Source organism: Otolemur garnettii, unplaced genomic scaffold (assembly GCF_000181295.1).
Source record: "Otolemur garnettii isolate 467f Iridium unplaced genomic scaffold, OtoGar3 scaffold00060, whole genome shotgun sequence".
Classification (NCBI taxonomy): Eukaryota; Metazoa; Chordata; class Mammalia; order Primates; family Galagidae; genus Otolemur; species Otolemur garnettii.
In genome coordinates, this window is record NW_003852455.1 from 6,313,881 (window position 1) to 6,329,542 (window position 15,662).

At 37.2% G+C, this 15,662-nt stretch overlaps 1 protein-coding gene across 3 annotated transcripts in view; it reads right to left on the minus strand.

Moving 5' to 3' along the window:
- IL1RAP (interleukin 1 receptor accessory protein) overlaps nucleotides 1–15,662 on the minus strand; it is a 138,995-nt gene that overhangs the window by 25,516 nt on the left and 97,817 nt on the right. For all 3 annotated transcript variants that reach the window (XM_023514833.1, XM_023514834.1, XM_023514835.1), the window contains 3 exons: nucleotides 12,743–12,908; nucleotides 2,707–2,778; nucleotides 58–184 (listed from right to left, as the gene is read on the minus strand). In XM_023514833.1, the coding sequence (XP_023370601.1) occupies nucleotides 58–184; nucleotides 2,707–2,778; nucleotides 12,743–12,908 (365 nt within the window). The remainder of the gene's footprint in view (nucleotides 1–57; nucleotides 185–2,706; nucleotides 2,779–12,742; nucleotides 12,909–15,662) is intronic.

Genomic DNA, 15,662 nt, shown 5'->3' on the forward strand with positions numbered 1-15,662 from the left:
GAGTTCATTAGACTGAAAATCAAAGGTTAGTCACCCCCCTTGCCTGCCCCATGATACCTTTCATTAATGGTTACATCAGCAGAGATGTCATCTGGCTTTTTTCCATCAATGGTCCACCAAACCTCATTGCGAGAGTCCTTCAGGAAACTAAAATAGACTTTACAGGGGATGAGTAGCTCTTCACCTAAAAAAAAAAAGAAAAAAGAAAAAGCAAAGTTAATTTATGCTGTAACCCTCACATGGCTATGTTGGTTTATACTCTATGGCTAAATTGAAGCTATAAAATTTACAGTTTCCTAAAATCCTACTTAGGAGTAATTCTCTAGTGCACTACCATAAGGCGATGTGCCTTATTTCATCCTAAAACAAACAAAACCAAGAGAGGAAGGGCATCAACTTTATATAAATTTCCCAGAGTGACCATTTTTAGTTCAATCTAAATATGTTTAAAGTGACAGTATTTCTGAAAACGCTCTGACAATATCCCTTTGTCCCTAAACCTCCATACTCCTCTCTTGCTTTGTCATCGCCCTCACAAACACGGGGTGACCAAGAAAGGTTCTCCAAAGCTTTGTTTCCTAGCCCAGGGAAAAGGGGGTAAACCACTACTGAGAGATCTGGCTGAGGGCTTCCTGTCTCAAAATGCTCAAGCTAGCAGTGTGCAGTTAGTAAATTTGAATACAATTTCCCAATACCAAATTCAATATTATTTTTCTGAGATTTTTCCTTAGGCAGAAAATGGGCATAATAACAGCAGCAGTGGATGCAGTGGTGACACATCACCGAGAACTTTGCACAACTTTTTGTGCTGCAAATTTACACCTGTCAGGGGTCTTACTTAATCTGAAGAAAACACTAGGAGACGTATTTTAAATTCCTATTTTATAAATGTGAAAGCTGAAGCTTACATATGTTAAATGACATTTCTTGGTAAAATTGTTACAAAGGGTCAAGCCAGGATGTAACCTAGACTGACCTTCCATTTCAGTTTGCCCAGAGTTCTGTTAAATGACTGCTTTATCCTGGTTCCCCATTTCTATTGACTCTTTCCACTTTCAAAAAGGGTTTGGGTTTGGATGATAAATTATATCATCACCCTAATTTGAATTTAGGTTTATCTGACTGACTGTTCATACTCCAGCCTCCTTCCAATGCATGGTTCTTAAGTCCTCCCCTCCTGTCGCTAAGAAAGATAAAAGAACATAAATTTGAGAATGACTTTGTACGTACAATATGACCGATAGACAAAACACATTTAGGTGACTAATAAAGGTATACCCAGAACAGCAAGACAAATGTTCATATTATTACACAAAACTCCATCTAATTCTAGGAAATTCAGCTCATTTGAGATTGCCAGATCTCTTACTGTTTCTATTTCTGGGTAAATCACATTTACCAACTTACCTTAATTTTTCTTTTTTTTTTTTTAGTATTGTTGTTCTGAACCTATGTTGATAACTGCCTGTTATCTTTAGCACATTTTAAACAAATGCACCTTTATACCTCTGTGAAAGTGACCAGAATCAAAATGGAGTCATTTGTGCGAAAGCTTAACAGAATAGGGTCAGTCAGGAGGCCGTACAAAGGGGGTTCCCATGGACAATACCTCTTACAAAAATCACTACAAGGCCTCTCTGGAAACTATGACCTTGTACAATGGCAATTGTAAACTCACACAAAGAGTATTTCTGTGAGGATGTCTGCCCAGCAATTGCTCATTCAATATTGGATTGGTACTACCCTTGTTATTAATTATTCAAAAACAACTTATGAAACAGTCCTCACTTTGCCTTTATAAAAAATCTAACTTCCTTTGCTTCCCGAGTACATATATGGTTCCCCAATGCAGTACTAGGGGTATGATGGCACTAGTATTCCCAGATTTGAGTCTTTTATTCATTACTGATTACACATTTTTTTTTTTAATGGAGAACCATTCTGTTGTTATTCAGGATGACATATCTCATTGGGTTTGGAATGGACTTATAAAGGATATAATGTGGAAAATGTGAAAATGTTCTATGGTTTTCTGTAGGAGCTTGAATCAGAACAACTAGTTATCCCTAGGTATCCCTTACTTGATCAGTTACAAATGACTTCTGTCTAAAAATGAAAAATTATGAAATCTAAAAGGAGACCCAGAGAGCCGTATTCAACATTCAAGTGGTACACCAGTTCCATCAGGTGCTATCTGTTATGCACTCAGTCCTGCCTCCAAGCTCGAGTGCTCGCCCTTTAACAGTGGAGTAGAAGCTTATGCTTACGTTGCAACCTAAGCACACCTAATCAACCGAGGAAGACTGTGATGGGAGGACCAAGGGGAGCAAACATTTTCAGAGCTGCCCACGAGACTGATGAAGTAGTAGCTGATTCCTAGAGTTCGTTGTCTTGGTTTCTTTTTTTTTTCTTTTTGAGACAGACTCTCACTATGTCGCCCTCAGTAGAATGCTGTAGTGTCACAGCTCACAGCAGCCTCAAACTCTTGAGCTTAATTGATTCTCTTGCCTCAGCCCCCGAGTAGCTGACACTACAGGTGCCCGCCACGACACCCGGCAAAGTTGTCTTGGTTTCTGAAAATATTTCAGTTTCAATCCATGTGTTTCTTTACAATAGTCTCCTATTCTTTTCCACTAGCTTAACTGATATTTTCTTCCTTGTAATTAAGAGAAGCTAAATGAAATTCAGAGATTCAACTGTAATTACCTGGTTCTTTTTCATAGACCACATGATCATTGGGTGAATGAATTTGGGGGGGCATTGCATGTTTTGGAGAGCCTGTGGTAGAGAGGAAATGAAAAAAGAAGATACTATTAAATTAGGCAGCCTTATTCCACAATCTGCTCCTCTGTGAACAATTCCCTGCCCTAGTTTGACAATTCTTCATAACACGGCCCATAGTTCAATATACATTCTGTCATTTAAAACAAAAAAAGCACGATATAACAGGAAATATAAATTTGGCCTCTACTCCCAGTTTTTGACACAGGCTGCTAAAACCTTTGTAATTTCCTGAGTGATATGGATAATAGGAACATCTTTTGTTATAGTATTTGGTCTTAGTCCCAAATTCCCAGCATATGAGCTTTTAAAATCCTTAGAATCTCTGGAGTAATGAGTGGAGTGTTTTCATATGCTAATGAGATGACTGGTGGTAAGGTCCCCATATAGCTTCAGGATGAAGGCTGGTGGCCAGAAAGACCAAGCAAGATTCAAGGGCTGGGACTTCCAGCCATCCCCCCAATCTTGCAGGGAGGGGAGAAAGGGCAAATATTGAATTGATCAGTAATAGCCAATGATTTACTCATCACGCCTGTAACGGAACCTTCAGGAGAGCTCCCGGGTTAGGGAAGACATCCAGATGCAGGGAAGCTGGGGCTCTTCAGCGGCAGAGGGATGAAACACTCCTGCACTCGGGACGCTTTCACCCTTTTTCATATCCCTTACAATAAACTGCTAAGTATAAGCCAAGTGTTTCCCTCAGTTTTGTGAGCCATTCCAGCACATCATGGAAACTGAGGAGGAAGTGGTGGGAACCCTCAGTCTATAGCCAAGTCAGACAGAAGTGTGGGTAACCTCGGGACCCACGTGGCATCTGAAGCGGGGAGTGGGATGAACTTGTGGGCCCAAGCACTGCCCTGGCTCTGGGCAGTTTGTGTCAAATTGAATTAAACTGGAGAGCATACAGTTGGTGTCCTCAGAATAATGCAGAATTGCTTGGTATAAGGAAGCTACATATTTGGTGACAGAGCATAGAAATACTGTTTTTCCTTTACAAAGAAGCAAATAAGACCTATTGAGTGTCATCTGTGTGTCAGGAAAGATTGTATAACTAATGCCCTTGCTTTCTAAAGCTTATGTGAGATAAACTTCTTAGGCTACATAATGATTGGTCATTTTCCTGTCTTAATCAAATGCTCCTTCTCTCTGTATTTCTCCTCAATATGTCCAAAGTCTAAAGTATTAAATAAATGAATAGATAAGTGGAAAACTCAAAATTACCATTTTAATGCAAGCCCTAATTAGTCTACCTGGTGTGTAGTTATCAGATGAATGTTCATTTATGGAGACTTGTGCTCTTTATAAAAGTCCGTATTCTTAAATTAAAATAAAAATACCTGAAAGGGTCTTTTTTAACCTGGCATTTAAGAGTGTAGGCTCCAAATATTTAATGACTAGGTTCCAACCCTGACTTTGGCATATATTAACCATATGAACCTGAGTTCTTACTTCATTTTTGAAAAACTATTAAAATGAGGATAATTAAAACTCACATTATGGTTTGATTATGAGGAATAAATAGTTGTCTATTTTAAATTGCACATGAACTGTATGGATACCCTTTAAAGCATCCACCTCTGACATATACTCAATATTTTGCCGCTTTAAAAAGCAAACTTGTGTTGTTTGAAAGTTGAAAAGAACCTCCCAACTCCCATATGCATCTGTCAACTTTTCTATATATATCTCTGACCAAGTACACTTGCTCCCAACTTCGCAAAAATGGATGGATTTAGGGATACATATTAGAAACAATTTTCCAACATAAATAGATTAGATTACTTTTTGACTTCTAATACCTATGCATGCTTAGCATAAAATATGTTGTTTTTTAATCAAAACTAATCTGCAACTTGGCATTATTTAGAAAATAAGAAGTGATGATAAGGGAACGGAGCAAGATGGAGGACCAGAAAGAGGGTTCAGCCTACAGCTCCTACTACTACTGAGGAACAGAAGAAAGCTGGGCTGTGCCTGGCGGGAGTCCTTGCCTGGACCTGTGGCTCTGGGTGCACAGCAAGGTGACCAGGGGCTGCATGCAGTAAGAAAGGGAAGCCGAGGAGTTCCGACTTGCTAGGCAAGTTTTTACCAGGGGAGCCACTGCCTCCTCTGCAGGGGACTGGACAGTCTCAGTGAAAGCTGTGGTTGAGGGGAAAGCCTGGAAGAGTGAGCGACCAGCAGGGTACAGCAGCCAGTTGTGAGAGCTGGGTGGAGCAGACTTGCCACCACTTTGGTGGCAGCCCAGAGGGCCATGCTTGGCAGGTCTTGGCAGCCAAGGGCAGCCTGTGTGGGACCGTCCTGAGAAGGTCATGAGGGTGGGCTTCCCACAGGGACCCAGCCTTCTGAGTTCTGCCTGCTGGGATCTGTCGTGATAGGCTCAGGGATTCCTGCACCCCAGGAGAACTGCTGTCTGGGGGCACAGTGAGACCTGCTCTGAAGGGCTCTGGAGAGCTTTGAGATCCCAGCCTGGTGGCCTGAATCCTAAGGAAATAATCAAGCCATCACTGTGGACAGTTAAGTTGGGAAACAGGTCTATGCCTGGGAACTAGAGAGAGAGTACTAATGGTGTTGTCCATCTCCTAAAACTATAGTGCCACCTGGTATTCTGGCAATATACTGCAACAGAAGTATATTGCTACTAATGTCGGACCCCCTTTATATATACATATATATGTATATATAAAATATGCTTTTATATATGTATATATAATTATTTTTAATCTTTTTTCTTTTCTTTTTCTTATTCTTGTTGTTAGTATATATATTTTCCTTTTTTCTTCTTTTGTTCCTTCATTTATTAATTGCTGAGGTTGCTTATTATTGGTTATTACAGCTTTTTGTTATTTTGTATCAATGTGTTTTGGTTTTTGCTAATTTGTTTGTTTGCTTCTTTTCATAACTTCCATTTTTACTTTCATCAATAGCAAGGGATCCTATATTTTTTGGTTACAGTACTTTAGCCTCATCTCTTCTCTCTCCCTATCACACTCCTCTACATTCTCTCTTTGATAGAGACTCTTCTTCCTTTCTCGTCTCTCCCACACAAATTGCTTCTGCAACAGCTAAGATATCTCCCCCCTTTTTTTGTCTTTCTCTTTTTTTTCTTTATCCCACTCACCTCTCTCTCCTCTATTTGATACAACAGTACTTTTAATTTCCTTTATCTATTCTTATTTTGTTATTACTTCTTCACTCTTTCTTTTTTTGTGTTTGTTTTCTTTCTTTCTTTCTTTCTTTTTTTTTTTTTTTGCTGAAAGCTGGGGTGACAGAGCTGTGGTCTGGCAGGCAAACCATAGTAGTGGTCTGACTCAAGAGGGCTAAGAGATCTTTCTATCTTTTGCTCTAGGAATAGAGTTTTGGCATGATCACACTGCAGAATTTTCCTATTTTGTCTTCATTCCTACTTAATTTTTCCTTCTTTTTTGTTTTTGTTCTTTTCTTTGTCTTCATATTTTTGGCAGACAAAGAGTCTGGCTTCACTCACACTGGTAAGGAGGGCAAGATTTTGAGGAACCCACCCAGCCCAGCCCCTCAAAAATCCTTGAATTACAGGAGTGGCCTCAGCACTGTGCTGATCAATACCATTTCTTGCATTGCTTTCACTCTCTCTTCTTGACCTCCTTCCTTCCTATTCTTCAGGTTTTCTGTTACTCCCCTTCCTATTTTTTTTCTTTTATTTTACTCTTTCCTTCTTTATGCATCTTTCTTTCTTTTCCTCTTGTGTCTCCCTGCTTGCTCTTTACCTTTCTCCTCCTTTTGGCCCCATACCAAGAGGCCTTTCAATCATCTAAACTATAAGACAAGGTAATATGAAGCAAAGGAGGAAGCGAGAAGGAAAAAGGAGTGCAAGGAGGTGAATAAGAAAAAAGCACACAAGAGGATGAACCAATAGAAAAGTTCAGGCCCCATGAAAAACCAAAATAGAGCAACTCCTCCAAGGGACCACTAGTGAGCTTTTAAAGTAGATACTTCCTATAAAGAATTAATGGATTTTACATAAAGGGAACTTAAAATGAGGATGATTAAGACAATAAAGGGAAAGGATCAGAAAATGGAAATACAGAACCAAAAGTCAAATGAGAAATATGTAGACTATAGAAAGGATATGGCAGAGCTTAAGGAAATGAAGGAGACAATCAGGGAATGTAAAAATGCAGTAGAAAGTATAAAAAATAGATTAGGCCATGAAGAAAATAGAAAATAGAACATCAGAGCTAGAGGATAAAGTGTTTCAGTCAACTCAGGTAGTTACAGAGGCAGAAAAGAAGAGACAGAAAGCAGAGCAGGTGCTTAGAGAATTATGAGACTCCATGAAGCATTCAAACATATCAAAAATAGGAATACCTAAAGGGGAATAAGATTATTCCAAAGGCATGGAAGCCCTACTGGAGACTATCATACATGAAAACTTCCCAAGTTTTACTAAGATCCCAACACACTCCTTTCAGATGGATCTTGAACTCTGGGTCATCTCAACTCTAACAGCCTTCTCCAAGACACATTGTAATGAACCTGTCCAAAGTTAAGATAAAGGAGAAAATTTTGCAAGTAGCTAGGAATAAGTGACAACTGACTTATAGAGGCAGAGCCATTAGGATGACAGCAGACTTTTCAACTAAAACAGAAGAGTATGGTCATTGACCTTCAACATCTCTAAACAAAATAATTTTCATCCTAGAATTCTGTATCCTGCTAAACTAAGCTTCAAAATTGACGGAGAAATCACATCTTTTGCAGATATACAAGTACTGAAGAAATTTGCCACTACAAGACCAGCTCTACAAGAAATACTGAAACCTATTCTCAACACTGAACACCATAATGGACCACCACCAACTAAATACCTAGAAGCTAAAGGCCAAAACTTAGCTTCCACAATGGCACAAAGGATAAAATTACACATCAGACTTTCTCATAACAAGATGAATACAATTCTACCATACTTCTTGATACTCTCGATAAATGTCAATGGATTGAATTCCCCACTGAACAGGTACAGACTGGCTGATTGGATAAAAAAAGCTTAAGCCATCTATATGCTATCTTCACAAGACACACCTAGCCCTGAAGGACAAATTAAGACTCAGGATTAAGGGATGGAAAACAGTATTTCAAGCAAATGGAAATGAGAAGAAAGGAGGGAGTCACAATTTTATTCTCAGATACAAGCAGGTCCAAGGCAACTATAATAAAGAAAGACAAAGTTGAAAACTTTATACACATTGAAGGAACAATACAACAAGAAGACATCTCAATTTTAAATATTTATGCACCTAACTTAAATGCTCCCAGATTTATGAAACAGACTTTGAGAGGTCTGAGCAATATGATATCCCATAACACCATAATAGCCAGGGACTTTAACACCAGTCTGACAGAACTGGACAGATCCTCTAAACAGAAACTAAACAAGGATACAAAGGACTTAAATGTGACCCTGAAACAAATGGGATTAATAAACATATACACAGCACACCATCCCAAAGCAAAAGAATATACTTTTTTCTCATCAGTTCATGGTACATACTCCAAAATAGATCATCCCAGTTTACAAATCAAACCTCATCAAAATTAAAGGAATAGAAATTATGCCTTGTCTCTTCTCAGACCACATGGCTATAAATTGAGTTTGTTGGAACTCAACTCCAAAAAAAAATTCATTCCCCCACAAAGCCATGGAAATTAAACAACTTGATGCTGAATGATAGTTGGGTTCAGGAAGAGATAAAGAGGAAACTGTTAAATTCCACAAACATAACAACAATGAAGACACAGCTGCTAAAACCTGTGGGATACAGCAGACGCTGTACTGAGAGAAAAATTTATTGCACTAGATGCCTATGCTTTAAAAAAAAAAGTGAGTGCATCAACATACTCACAAACTAACTTATGGAATTCTAAAGAGAACAATCTAACCCTAAACCCAGCAGAAGAAAAGAAATAACCAAAATTAAATCAGAGATTAATGAAACTGAAAAGAATCATTCAGAAAATTAACAAAAGTTGGTTTTTTTAATAAATAAATAAAATAGATAAACCTTTAGCCAGACTAACTAGGAGCAGAAAAGCAAAATCCCTAGTAACCTAAATCAGAAATGATAAAGGGGAAATAACAATAGATGCCACAGAGATACAAGAGATTATCTCTGAATATTATAAGAAACTCTATGCCCAGGAATTTGATAATGTGGAGGAGATGGATCAACACTTGGAATCACACGCTCTCCCTAGACATCATCAAGAAGAAACAGATCTCTTGAACAGACCAATTTTAAGCACTGAGATTAAAAAATATATAATAATAAAATAAAATAAATCTCCCAGCAAAAAAGGAGCCCGGGTCCTAATGGCTTCACACCAGAATTCTAGAAAACCTTCAAAGAAGAGCTTATACCCAAACTGTTCCAAAATATTGAGAAGAAAGGACTTTTAAACCAACATGCTCTGTGAAGCAAACATCACCCTGATACCAAAACCAGGCAAAGACTCAACCAAAAATGAGAACCTCAGACCAATTTCACAAATGAATATAGATGTAAAAATTCTCAATAAGATCTTACCCAATAGATTATGGTTTCTCATTAAAAAAGTCATACATCATGATCAAGAAGGTTTCATCCAAGGAATGCAAGGCTGGTTTAACATACGCAAGTCCATAAACATTATTCACCATATCAACAGAAGCAAAAACAAAGATCACGTGATCTTCTCAATAGATTCAGAAAAATCATTTGATAAAATTCAGCATCCTTTTCTAATTAGAACTCTGAAGAATATAGGCATAAGTGGCAAATTTCTTAAACTGATTGATGCTTCTATGATAAATATACAGCAAATATTATAGGGAATAAAACTGAAAGCTTTTCCACTTAGAACTGGAACCAGACAAAGTTGTCCTCTATCACCACTACTATTCAACATAGTGTTGGAAGTTACAGCCAATACAATTAGGCAAGAGAAGGTAATAAAGGGCATCCAAACGGGGGCAGAGAAAGTTAAACTCTCTCTCTTTGCTGATTATATGATCTTATACTTAGAGAACCCCAAAGACTCAACCACAAGACTCCTGGAAGTGATCAAAAAGTACAGTAATGTCTCAGGATATAAAATCAATGTACAAAAAGTCAGTAGGTTTTGTATATTCCAATAACAGCCCAAATGAGAAACTAATCAAAGACACAATTCCCTTCACAGTAACATCAAAGAAAATGAAATATCTAGGAATATACCTAACAAAAGAGGTGAAGGACCTCTATAAATAAAATTATGAAACCCTAAGAAAAGAAATAGTAGAAGATATTAACAAATGGAAGAACATACCATGCTCAGGGTTGGGAAGAATCAACATTGTTAAAACATCTATACTTCCCAAAGCAATCTACAGATTCAGTGCAATCCCCATTAGAATACTACCATCATACTTCAAAGATTATGAAAAAAGAATTCTTTGTTTTGTATGGGACCATAAAAAACTCATATAGCTAAGGCAATTCTTAGTAATAAAAACAAAGCCAGAAGCATCAGCCTACCAGACTTTATGCTGTACTACAAGGCCATAGTGACCAAAACAGTATGGTATTGGCACAGAAATAGAGACACAGACATCTAGAACCAAATAGAAAACCATGAGCCACCTGATCTTTGATAAACCAAACAAGAACTTACACTGGGGGAAAGAATCCCTATTCAATAAATGGTGCTGGAAGAACTGCATAAACACAAGTAAAAGACTGAAACTGAACCCACACCTTTCTCCACTCACTAAAATTGATTCAAGATGGATCAAAGATCTAAATCTAAGGCATGAATCAATAAAAATCCTCAAAGAAAGTGTGGGGAAAACACTTGAAGGTATTGGCCTGTGGAAAGACTTTATGAAGAAGACACTGTTGGCAATTGCTACAACAAAAATAAATAAGTGGGACTTAATTAAACTAAATAGCTTCTGTATAATTAAGGAGACAACAACCAAAGCAAAGAAACAGCCATCAAAATGGCAAAAGATATTTGTATATTATGTATTGGACAAAAGCTTGATAAATAGGATCTACAGAGAACTCAAATTAAGCAACAAAAAAGAGCCAGCAATCCTTCATGTCAATGGGCAAGTAAGATGAATAGAACCTTCTCTAAAGAAGACAGATGAATGGCTAACAAACATTTGAAAAAATGCTCATTATTCCTGATCATCAGAGAAATGCAAATCAAAACTACCCTGAGATACTACATAACTGTAGTGAGAATGGCCCACCTTACAAAGTCTCAAAACTGCAGATGCTGGCATGGATGTGGAGGGAAGGGAACACTTTTACTCTGCTCATGGGACTGCAAACTAATACAACCTTGTTGGAAGGAAGTATGTAGAACCCTGGAAGAACTCAAACTAGATCCCCCATTTGATCCTGAAATCCATTATTGCGCATCTATGCAGAAGAAAAAAAATCATTTTATCATAAGGACATTGCACTAGACTGTTTATTGCAGCTCAATTTACAATTGCCAAAACGTGGAAACAGTCTAAATGCCTACCACTCCAGGAATGGATTAACAAGTTGCGGTATCTGTACACTATAAAATACTATTCAGCCACTAAAAAAAATGGTGACTTTCTATCTTTTGTATTAACTGGATGGAGGTGGAAACATTCTTCTTAGTAAAGCATCACAAGAATGGAGAAGCAAGGATCCAATGTACTCAATTCTGATATGAGGACAATTGATGCTAGTATATGGGGGGTGGGCAATGCGGGAATGAAGAGAGGGAAGGAGGGAGGGTGGTGGTGGGTCACGGTGTGTGACACACCTCTAGAGGGCAGGACACAATTATAAGAGGGACTTTACCTAACAAATGCAAGCAGTGTAACTGCTTCTTTGTACCCTCACTGATTCTCCAACAATTAAAAAAAAAAAGAAGTTATTACAAAATTGATTGGAATTTATTTGCACTATGTTCAAGTCTTTTTTGTGTGTGTTTGTTTTGTTTTGTTCTGTAGTTCTCACTGAATCTGGCATCAGAGTAGTAGATAAAGCCCTGAACAGAGTTTTTGGATTTAGAATTAATTCTTCCACTGATTCAAGGAGTGTCTCTGCACAGGTTACTTCTCGTCAGTGGGCCTCAACGTTTCTATGTATTAAAAGATCAGGTATGACAAATTATTACTCAGATACACTTTCATTTTTAACAAAAGGAACACAGTGGTATTTGGGTCTTACTCTCAGTAGCCACATATCCTGATACCAGTTCTATTGATTTCTGGGTTTGCCAGGAGTCCGTCATCTCTGCCATGTCATTGCCCTTTCCACATTCCTCGTTTCTCATGCCCTGTTCTGTCAGCTCAAAGCAAAGGTTGAACACTGCTGGCAAATACCTCAGCAACAGCTATAGCAGTTTCAGTACACAGAAAAATAGAGTTTACTTAATCTAAGTAAAACACTTTTTGACAATATTTTTAACTACCTGTCATTGAGTCTGTCGCTTGCCTGAACTCCATTAGTACAGCATGAATATTATTTTTAAAATTCTCAATTACCCTAAGTGTTAATTTAGGGTGGGGGTGGTTATGGTGTGTGACACACCTCTTGGGGGTGGGAACTTTACCTAACAAATAGGTAAGGACTTCTAGCTGAAGTCTCAGAGTAGAGATAAGGATGCTGAGGCCTCCATCAAGGTTACATTGCTAAGAAATGACAGGGATATAATTTGAACACAGATATGTCTGGTTCTATTTTTATTCCCCAAACTGGCTTCATCCATTCACTCACACACTTATTCAGCCAGCCTATAGTTATTGAATCCTTACCAGTACATGGAATTGATTAGCGCTCTGGGGATAGGGCAATGAACAAAAAACCACAAGTCTTTTTCTTCATAGAGTTTACATACTTTTGTATAATAGACTATTAAGAGCCAGAATAAGAGTCTTATGTTTCTCTTGTGTGTACTTAACACAAATCATGCTTACCTACCACCTTCACAGTCAGAGTCCTGGTGAGATGGAAGGTACGTCCATTTTCCGGATATGTAACAACACACGTGTAATTTCCATTATTTGATATTAAGGCAATGAGAAAGCTCAAGTTCCTACCTTCAGGCACTACATTATTAAAATTCTGTATTTTAGAACAGCCCTAGAAAAAAAGTAAAAAAAAAAATATGAAGATGCTTATTCTTTAGATACAGACATGCAAAATATCCAAACACATGCACCCTCACATAGAATTCTGCACAGAACATCTAAATATCTAGGCTGCTTACACACCTATTTTGGTAGTATTTGACAATATTTCTGCAAAGAATAAATGAAATAAATATCATTATTTGTTCTCCAGGAAAGAAATTAAAATTCTGAGCTAATTAAGATATGACTTCAGGAGCACAGACTTTCTGTCTCAGATCCAGCATTCAAATTCTGATAATTCATATTGATAATGAAACAAAGTTAATGTTTTGAAATAACGACTAAAGAAACGTGAACAATTGCAAGCCCTGATATTTAGAAAACAATTATTTTCCTTTTTTCCACATTTCTCCACTGATTATATTAACTCAGAAATTCATTTACTCTCTCTGATATACCAGTCACTAATTTAGATGCCTGATTTTGGCATTCTTGATCATCCCATTGAATTGCTGTATTAGTCATTTCTAAACGTTTTTGTGTTTTTCTTCTACTACATCTCATGTTTATAATTATTACTGACTCTAAAATCTAAACCTGCAAGACATTTTATGAGCCTTATCAATAGCTAAGAGTTTATCACTTCTGCTAATTAATATTTTCATGTAACTCTCGATTTTTTAAATTTTGAGACTAAACTATTTCATTCAACATCACCATAACCCATTTTTGATCTCTCAGTCTTACTAATTGGGTCTCAGACTCTATATTTTTACTTTAGAGAAAAAAATCAATACATCACGTGACAAAAATAAATGTTGAATATTTACTCTTCGTTTTATTTTGTTTTTCTTTTAACCATCAATAATTTATCTATGACAAAAGGAATTAGGTCATCTCTACAGCTCTGTAAATCTTTAAAATTCTATGAGCCGATGGCTGACTTGTAAGTTCAGGTTTCCCTCGTCACAAATTTAATTTTTGTACATTTGAAGTTTCCTGACTGCGCGTTCTGGAGGTTTTGAAACATAACAGCAATCACTTCTCAGCATTTTGGCTAATATCAGTGAAATATGACAGTTACACTAAGAGGTACATTTTGTAATTCTTTGTCCAGGAAGTGTGTTTTTCAAGAACAGCCTTGAACTTTTGTTTCACGGAAAAGTTCATCAAGAGGAAGATAATATAAGCTCCGGTAAGATATTTTCTCAATGCAATTTCTTCTGCTTGGAAAAGCAATGCTTCTAGACACTTGTTATATCAGCAAAAGATTTCAATACCTTTAGATTATTACAAAAGATGAGATTGCAAAGGCCTGTACTCTTATAACAAATTTATATCAGATTTAGTTTACACTGAGTTTATAGTTGCTATAGAAATCTATTTGATTTTTGTGTTACCTTTCAATAGTTAGCTTAACTATTCTTCAATATCTGTGAAGCAGACAGATCAGAATAAATCTGCTTTAGTTTTATAGATGGGGAAAAAATGAGACAGACAAGGACATTTTTCAGATAACACAGGACAGAGCTGAAACTTAGTTTTTCAGATGGCTGAATAAAGTGCTTCCTCCAGTTTCTTAACTAAGAATGGACACCTCTTGTTAGTAGTGAGCTGGGGCTGTTAAAATGATACTCTGGCATGCCCTTAAGGCTTTGAGGACTCTATTATCTCATCTAATTATTGTTCTAAACATGCATAGTTTGTAATGTTCTTACTTCCACTTCATAGATGAGAAAACAAGGCCCAGCAAAGCTAAGTAACTGTTAATGTCGTAGCGTTAAGGCAGTGTCAAAGTTAGAATGTGAACCCAGGCCTACTTGTTTGAAGCCCTTGTTTTTAATTTCAACTAATACTTTATCCTCATCCTGTACAACAGGCCTGCATCTATGTCGTGCCTGGAGCCAGCCCAGGCTTTAAAAGCGTGATATGGCTCTCTCATTTAATTCAGACTATAATCACTGGAAACTGGAAAGTCATACTTTTAGAACTGGAAGTAAATTAGTATTACTGAACTTGTCAACAACACTTCTTACTAATGTGCTGAAATGAACTTGTCATAGCTGTTTCAAAGCTATTATTAGGCCTAAAATACTTTAGGGGAAGAAAGGACGGCAATAGTTTATACTCTAAGTAATACGTATGGTGCAGGTAATTTTAGGGCTTTGTTGAACTATAAATGTCCATTCACTTCTGTAGCATCTGATTACTGCTCTTTTGCTTATACACAGCTCCATCTCTAGCCCGTTCAGCACATGTACCTGAAATATTTTTAAACATAATAAAATATTCCTGAAAATAAATTCTGCAACATTTAGAATGATTTCAAACTCATTGGTTTGGAATTCAGAAGAAAACAGATATGAACAATAACTTGGATATCCAAGGAATAGAAACCGTGTTTCCAAATATAAGAAATGAGTTAAAAATAAGTGAATTTCACAAGGAAGCAAACATCAGTCTAATTAGAAGACAAACAATCCTTCTAGACCCATCAGTTCCTCATTCCAAATTCAAAAGAGAGAAGTTAAGTAGAAAAGCGATTTTTCAATCACGCGATGGTTGCTGTGGCAACTGACCACAATCTATAGGTGAAGAACAACACGAGAAATGACTTTGAGCTCCTGCAGCTGAAATGAATCATGTGGGGAGGGTAGGGGTGTGGGTGGAGGAATGTCACGGCAAGTAAGAACAAGTGTTTCCTTTCAAGAAACCTACAATGTATAAAGAACTGTGTGAAGGCACACAAATGGAAAAAAAAAAA